At 25.4% G+C, this 8,715-nt stretch overlaps 1 protein-coding gene across 3 annotated transcripts; it reads right to left on the minus strand.

Annotated features, from left to right (window-relative positions):
* Nucleotides 1–1,852: 1,852 nt before the first annotated feature.
* LOC117167305 lies at nt 1,853–8,444 on the minus strand. 3 transcript variants are annotated; one of them, XM_033352139.1, is made up of 5 exons: nt 8,320–8,338; nt 7,416–7,523; nt 3,030–3,150; nt 2,289–2,517; nt 1,853–2,036 (listed from the first exon to the last, which is right to left on the minus strand). In XM_033352139.1, exons 3-5 carry the CDS (start codon nt 3,112–3,114, stop codon nt 1,985–1,987), a joined length of 366 nt encoding a protein of 121 aa, XP_033208030.1. In that variant the 5' UTR covers nt 3,115–3,150; nt 7,416–7,523; nt 8,320–8,338; the 3' UTR covers nt 1,853–1,984. The 3 variants fall into 3 exon arrangements, with proteins under 3 accessions (XP_033208030.1, XP_033208031.1, XP_033208029.1); XM_033352140.1 differs by lacking the exon at nt 7,416–7,523 and having other exon boundaries at nt 2,289–2,514; nt 8,320–8,444; XM_033352138.1 differs by lacking the exon at nt 7,416–7,523 and having other exon boundaries at nt 8,320–8,443.
* Between the last annotated feature and the right edge of the window lie 271 nt (nt 8,445–8,715).

The raw sequence follows: 8,715 nt of genomic DNA on the forward strand, positions 1-8,715 counted from the left end.
TAAATGGAATCGTCAGATTTTGAATTTAAGAAATTTATTTTAACAGAAAAAACTTATTTTAGACCAGTATAATTGAACCAAAAGATACGATCTTTGTAACCAATTAGTTGAATCCTCAAACAAAAAAAAAGATATTTTCAACAAACAAGATTATTTTTCTACCAAAAAACATTAATTTTATACAAGACATTTAACTTTTTAACCTGTTAAAGATACATTCTGAACAAAAAATGGAATACTTAAATCTTTAGAAGAAAAAAATATATTTAACAAAAAAAAAATGTATTTTCAACAAAAAGTTGAATTATCAAGGAGCCACATGAATGGTAATAAAAGGAATTTTTAAGGAAGTATTAAACTTTAAACTAAATAGTTGAAGTTTTAACTAAAAAGATCAATTTTCGAAACAAAAAAATTAAGTTTGAACTAAATAGTTTAATTTTCAAGTAAAACAGATGAATTTTCTTCAAAACCGTTAAATTTTTAAGTAAAAAATATAACTTTTTAACTAGAAAGTTTATTTTTTACGAAATGCTTAATTTTTCTACAAACCAGTTTAACCAGTTTTACCATTAAACCAGTTTAATTTTGAAACCGGAAATTCAAATTTTTTACTCAAACAAAAATGAATTTTCGTTTAAGTATTTTAACTTTAAACCAACTAGTTGATTTGAAAAAAATAATAATTCTCAATGAAAAATGTTGTAGATGATATTTGAACCAAAAAGTTGAATTCAACCCCAAAAATTTTGTTAACAAAGTACTGAAAGTTTTCTACTAAATAGTTTAATTCTTGGCTTATAAAGGATAAATTACCAAGTAAAAACTGTGTACCTAAACGGCTAATTTTCAATTTAAAAAAAGTTAAATTTACAACCAAAGAGTTAAATGTTAAACAAAATGAATTTCTAAACAAGTGGTTTAACTTTTACCCAAATAATTTAATTTTTAATCAAAAACTTGAATTTTCAACAAAAAGAATTAATTTCCAACCGAATAGTTTGATTTTCTACTAAACTGTTGAATTTTCAAGCCAAAAAGATCAATTTTCTACAAAATAGTTCAATTTTTTACCCAAAAATTTTAATTTTGATGTCAAACAAATATGAATTTTTTTAAACTTATTCACATGTAAAGCAACTAGTTTATTTTTGAACCAAAAAAAGACGAATTCTTAACAAAAAAGTTAAATTTCAATCAAAATAATCAAATGTTAAACTGTTAAATCAAATGTTAAAATGTTAGTTCAACTTTTACAAGAATATTTGAAGTTTTAACCAAGAAGATGAATTTTCGTTACAAAAAAATTAAGTTTCAACCACATGTTTTACTTTTTGTACCAATTTGTTAAATTTGAAAATGAAAAAGATAAATTTTCTACAAAACAGTTCACTTTTCTACACGAAAATATGAATTTTCAACTTAAACAAAAACAAAGAATAAATTTTAACAAATTTGTGGAGTTTCACCTACAAAATATCACTTTTTACTTAACAAATTTTAATTTTAAACAAAAAATGAAGTAGTTAGATTCTCAGCTGACCAAAATTTATTTTCAAAGAAATAGTGACATTTTTAACCAGGGAGTTTAATTTTCAACTAAAATGATAAATCTTGAAAAAATTAAATGTTAGAGAAAGAGTTCAATGTTCAACCCATAGGATGATTTCTTAAACAGGATAAAGGATTAATTATTTATCCATGGTTTTCCAGATAGTCAATAAATATAATCTCGATACTTCTAATTTATTCTTATTATATTAGCAGATTATAATGTTAAATAGACCTATATCGCTTTCGAGAATTTTGTATCAAAAGGTGTTAGACTTGAGAGAGAAATAAAACGACAGCATTATTGTTATGACACAGAAGAATTTTTATTATCATTTTTATACAAAACCGAAGTCCAAAGGTTAGTCGAAACGTGTGATCACAGATAGGGGTGAGGATTTGTGCGGTTGCCCTCAAGTTGTGTGCAAAAATTTTAAGATTTTCGAGATCTCAGCAAGTATCCAGCGATTTCCTGATTTAAAGCTCTGAAACAAATGTTCATTATTACTATTTTTTAAGTATTAAGGCTTTGCATATTACTTCCTCTTAATTAAATAAATATCTTGATATCAAATGGAATAATGTAACGAGTTAAAAACAAAATGAAAAAAGTTAATATGCACGCTGCTAGCCGTCCATCGCAGCTGATTCAGCTATTTCTGGCGAAACACCAGAAATTGCACAACACCATGCACAGCTTTTTGGACATACCTCTTATTTAAAATTTTTATTCTCACCTTTCCTGTGGTGAGATGATACCACGTTTATCCCTTTTTTCTAGTGTTACTCTACTTCCGTCGCTGGATTCAAGCCTTGATGTGAGGGCTGATGGTTTTTCTGGTGGACCGGCAGATTCTGACTGCACGTTTGTTAGTAATTTTTTGCCCTGCCGATTTTCCTTAGATTTTCGCCTTACATTTAGATCAGATGTTACGACGATTTCATCGAATTTATCACCGACGACTGCTGCAAGTAGATAAAAGAAGTTTTTTTTACTTGAATGCAAAGTATTATTGAAAATTTGCTTCTATTAACTGCAATAACAGCAATTATAAGAGCTCGAGACCTCTTACAAGCAGCTACAAAAAACAGAAAATGTTTTTCAAATATGTATTGGCCAATTAAGTAGAAAAAAAATTTTAATTATTCTAAAGTTTGTAAAAATGTATAAAAGATTGTTAAAGAAATAATAGTGTTTAAAATAATAAAAAATATCCTGAAATTAAATTTTTTCTAAAAAAAGATCTACTCTCGTTTCTGCACTGGGAATCGAACCGCAAAACTTCCGATTGCCTATCGGGTGCTTACCCATTAAGCTATTAGAGAGATCGAAAGAAGAACCCTTTTTCACACAAAAAATTAATTTAAATTACTCTAAATTCCTTGAATTAAATTAAAAACTGATTAAAATTACACAATGCTCATATTAATTTAAATTACTCGTATCATAAAACTGTCTTATCAGTAATTGTACTTACGCTTTTTTTCAGATGTATTTTGACCCCGGGTGTTGACTGTCACGCAAACCAAAGTGATCACCAAAAGTACCAAAACTTTAGCCATTGTGTTGCCGAAAAGTAATTCCAAAAGTTATGTTCCCTGCAAAGAAAAAAATTACTTAAAAATATTTAGATACAGTTCTATAGAAAAAAAATCTACTAAGCTCGCAGGATTTTCAGTTAGTATAGGGGAAACATTTATTACATTATTTTCACTGATTCTATAAATTTGTTGATGTTTTAAGACTATAAACAATAATTTAAAAATTCTGTGAATTTTGAATTCTAGATACTTTATTTTCGACCATCCTATTTAATATTACAAAATTAAGATAATTGGGATTTTCTTAAAATGGGAAAATAATAGAGAAAAAGATTCTTTTATATAAAATTAATGTAAATACTATATTGAATTAAATACAGAACACTTTTAATTTCTCAGATTTCAAGTCTAAATATATTGCATTTTCTACAAAAAAATTATACCAAAAGAGATGAATTTTCAACATGAAACCAAACAAAAATTGCAAAAACAGACAAATTAATTTTTAACCAAACAGTTACATTAACAAACAAATATTTGATCTTTCAAGCAAATAAAACAGAATTTTTAACAAAATAGTTTGAATTTTAACCAAATAGTTGAATTTGTAAGACAAAAAGACAATTTTGTTCTCAGATAGTTTTGGATTTTTTATATTCAAAAACTTGAATTTCAAAACAAAAAAGTTAATTTTTAATCAAGAAATATGACTATTCTGACATGAAAGAAGCATTTTTACCAAAATAAATAAATAAAAATATATTTTAAATTACATCGTTTAATTTTCAACTAAAATATATATTTTTGAACCAACAATGGGATAGCTCACTTTTCAGGTGAAAAAAATTAATTTTTAACCAAAAAGGCAGGCATTTCTAACAAAAGACTTAAATTTTAAACTAAAAAGGTAAATTTACAAAAACAAAGAATTTTTAACAAAATCGTAGAACTATCAAACAAATAGTTGACATTTAAATCAAAATTAAATCAAAGTTAAATTATTAACACAGAAGATTCATTATCAACAAAGAAAAATAATGTTCTACCAAAAAAGACAAAGTTTCAACGGAATACATCAATTTTCAACAGAATTTTAAACCCAAAGAATACCAATTTGATACAAAAAAGATAAATTCTCAATCGGAAAATACGATTTTTCAACAAGAAAATTAATAATCAACCAAATAGTTAAATTGTTACGAAAACAGTTTAATTTTTAACCATTAGTCTAGCATTTTCATTTCAAACAAATTAGATAATAATTAACAAAGAAATACCAATTTTCAACTAGAAAGTCAATCATCTACCAATTAGTTGAACTTTCCACCTGAAAATATAATATTTTAACAAAAAAGTGAATTATCTACCAAACAGTTAAGTTTTTGTAAAAATAGTTTCATTTTTAACCAGTAGTCGGTTTTTAAATCAAAAATCTATATTTACAACCAAATAGTTATATTTTATACCCTATTGCTCAATTTCAATCCAAAAAGAAAAATTTTCAAGAAAAAGATTCAATTTTTAGCTAAAACAATGAACCTTAAAAAAATGGATTTTTTTTAAAAAGTTTAATTTTAAACATATTAGATGATTAAAAAAACAAATAAGTTTTCAGAATTATAGTTAAATTCTCAACCAAAACTGATTATTTTTTAACTAAACAGGTGATTTTTTAACCAAAAAGAGTGAATTTTCAGCAAAATAGTTGAATTGAAAATTCAATTTTCAATTTAAAAAATTAATCCTCAACCGAAAAAAAAATCAAATTTCCAACAAATTTATTTAGATTTTTAATCAAATGTCTTTTAAATAAAGCTATAAGCCTTCAAACAAAAGAAACAATTATTTCAAAAGCAGTTTAATTTTAAACAAATTAAATGATTGTTTAGCAAACAATAAAAAAACGAATTTTGAGCAAAATAGTTCAATCCTCAACCACAATTTATTAATTTTAAATTAAACAGGTGCATTTTTAACCCGAAAGCATCAATTTTCAGCTAAATATTTGAATTTTCAACTAAAAAAATGCAATGTTTAATTAAAAGAATCCATTTTTAAACAGATTTTGAAAAGTTGAATTTTTAGTTGAAAAAATTAATCCTGAACCAAGAAAAAAACTTATTTTCAACAAAATGGTTCAAATTTAATAAGATGACTTTTTAAATAAAATTATGAATCTTCAAACAAAACAATGAGTTTTTAACAAAATAGTTCAACTATCTAGTAATTAAATTTTCAACAAAAAACACGAATTTCCAACGAAATACATCAATTTTCAATAGAATTTTTAAATTTTCAAGCCAAAAAGACGATTTATTTATAATATTCGAATCCTTAACCAAAACTAATGCAGTTGTAACTAAATAGGATGAACTTTCATTCGATTAAATGAATTTTTAAATAGAAAATATCAATGGTCAATTAAAGGATCACTTTTAAACCAAATTTTTAAGAATTAAACTTTTAGTCAAAAACATTAATCCTCAACCGAAAAAAAGCACATTTGCAACAAAATAATTTGACTTTAATTTTAAAGAGTTTAATTTTCAGTAAACAAAATTAATTCTCAACCGAAAAAAATTAGTTTTTAAAAAATACTTTAATTTTTAATCAAATGATTTTTTAAATAAAATTGTGAATCTTCGAGCAATGAACATTTTCTTAAATTTTTAATAAGAAAGGACAATTTTCTACCCCGATAATTAATTTCTTAGTTGAAAAAAGACGAAATACATCAATGTTAAGATAATTCATTAACTTCAAAGTAAAAAAGACGATTTCTTTATAAAACGGTTGAATTTTCAACCCCTAAATATGATTCTTTACAAAAATGCTAATTATCTATCAAATATTTGAATCTTTATGAAAATAGTTTAATTTTTAACCAAGTAATCAAATTTTTAACTCGAAAGTATGAATTTTCAACTAAAATGATGAATCTTCAAGCAATCAAAATATTAATCTTTTAATAATTAGTTTACGTTTAAGCAAAGTATAAAATTTTTCAACAAGTAAGATGAATTTTCAACTAAACTAATGCATTCTTAACCAAAAACGATCACTTTTCAACTAAGTAGTTAAAAATTTCAACTAGAAAAGATCAATTTGGAACCAAACATGGCGGAGTTAATTTTCAAATAAGATTAAGAAATTTATTATCAAGCTTTATCTGCTGCATTGAAAGAAACAATATGAAAATTATGTTTCTGTCTGACCGAAACAGGCTCAATCCACTGGATAAAAGCTACACCATATAAATTCTTCACTTTTTTTTAAGGTTCATTTCATTATAAAATATAGTTTTATAAATCTTAAATTGTAAAATTATACATTGTTAAGTAAACGTTGTATAAATTTAACTATAAAAATGATACAAAATGTATAACTATCACTTTTTACTCGAAGATTAAAAGTATTCGGTGTCGTTTTGTGATTTATCTCTTTAGTAACATTTCTTATCGAATCTGTGGCTTACTCATAAAAATATATAAAAAAAAAGGCGTATCGATATACGATTGACGTAAACATTGTAAGCCGAAGGAGCTTTCTAAATATTGTGAAAACAAATATGACTGGTATGTAAATTACATATTGTGCAACTCTCTAAATTTGAATCAGTGAGAAGTGTGTCACTGAATGATTTTTCACTGTTTGATCAATGAAAAACAGTTTACTTGAATTTCAGTAACTTTTTCTACTGAGAAATCACTGGAAACTACTGAAATTTTAGTGAATATTCACTGATTTTCTAATCAATATTTTTTTAAATAAAAATGATAAAGCACTTATTTTAAATAATTAGAACCCCACTGAAGTGTTGAAATTATAATGCACAATTTGAAATTACAAATTACATTTCTAAATTAATCGAAATGTGATATTTGAATCAATAGAGATTTTATTGTGAATCAATAGAAATTATTATTGATTTGATTGAGTGATTGATGATAAAAAAAATCCTCTAATGTTCCAGCTTAACTAGATAAAGAGAAAAGGTGCCCTCGAGGTCTTAAATAATTAAATACTATATTAATTATTAATTAAATACTTTAAGACCAGAAAAGTAATTTACATTTATCCAAAAAATCTAAAACTTCACAGGAATTTTGTTTAATCAACTGTAATCAATTTGGAGGGTGCCCATACAAAAAATTCGAAACTTGAAAAACGGCCACATTTTTAAGTTAAACCCTTTCCGATTAGAATTTTTTGAATAATGTACTTTTAATCATTTTATTTAAAGAAACTTTGAGATGTTTGATTTCAGTAGAAAATATTATTTACATAAAACGAGGTGAGTAACATAATTTTAAAAATCATACTTTCACTTTGCGCAACGCTATTCTCTGCTCAAGTTTCTTTCAGACGGGGAAAAATTTACTGGAGCGGAAAAAGTTGAATGTCCCAACAAACAAAAATCTGCAACTTTACTGTAAATTTCATAGCTTTTATTATTATTATTTTTAATTTCATATTGTTAGTATCATTCTTAAAGAATTTTATTCCATTTTCAGAAAGATTGAATTCTATTTTGGATCAAACTAAATTATATTATTCGAAATTATTTTATGAACTGTGAGCTTTTGTTCCTTAAAGTATTAAAAATCTTCTAACTAAATAAAATCTCTCACGAGATTTTTCTTATGCGTCAGCGCGTGAGTTCAGTGACCCCGAAGCTGTAAATCCGGTTTCAGAATTTTACATCCTACTGATATAAAAAAACGTATACACTCTAAATTATTTAAATTTCTATTAACTTTGAAGCAATTAAATACAAAAGTATTTTAAAAATACTAAAAAATATCACCAAAAATCGTAATTTGAACAAAATTGTAAATTTGATTCCGCACTAATGTGAGAAAATTAAAATCCATATTAATGTGAGAAAAGAGTTTTCTGCAATATCTTTCTTCGTTCTAATGTTGGCCAATCTTTACAGAATTAAAAAGAAATCATTTTTCTTCTCAAAATAGAAAAATAATTTGTATACTTTCCTGCTAGGAATCAGGGTCCAAAATTATATATAGATTTTTAGTTAAATGCTTCAGATAGAGGATCCAGTATTTCACAGTTGACGTTTTTCAAGTGTCACTTAGTCTCTTGATATTTTTATAAGAAATTATTTAATTACTTTTTAAACAATTAATTTTGCAGAGTATTATTTTTAAAAAATGGTTTCTATGATCTTGTTATAACACGAGAAGAGCGAACACGATTTTCACTTACCGACTATTCCCCAAAGACTTTCCGAGTCGACAACCGCACGAGAAATGTGGGCAGAATAGCGACAGAGCCACCAAGAGACCATGGCTGCACTTACTATACCCACTATAGTTTGTTGAAAACAGGAACAAGAAAAGTGCACCAGGATTGTGCACCGGACAGACCACTTCTGTTTTTTTTACGACTGGCTTGCAGACCAGCAGGGCCGTGTCATCATTGCAAAATTAATTACTGAAGTCAACAGTCTTCAATTTTAAATAACGAGGCTCGAAAGTAAGGGAAAAACCCTATACTTTTTATCATACGAATTTTTTCGAAATTATATACATTTTTTATATTTTTTTATACTTTTTTTTGTAAAAAAAATATCGGATAGCAAAAATATAGCACTAAAAACTT

The sequence above is a fragment of the Belonocnema kinseyi genome, chromosome 2, assembly GCF_010883055.1.
Source record: "Belonocnema kinseyi isolate 2016_QV_RU_SX_M_011 chromosome 2, B_treatae_v1, whole genome shotgun sequence".
Lineage (NCBI taxonomy): Eukaryota > Metazoa > Arthropoda > Insecta > Hymenoptera > Cynipidae > Belonocnema > Belonocnema kinseyi.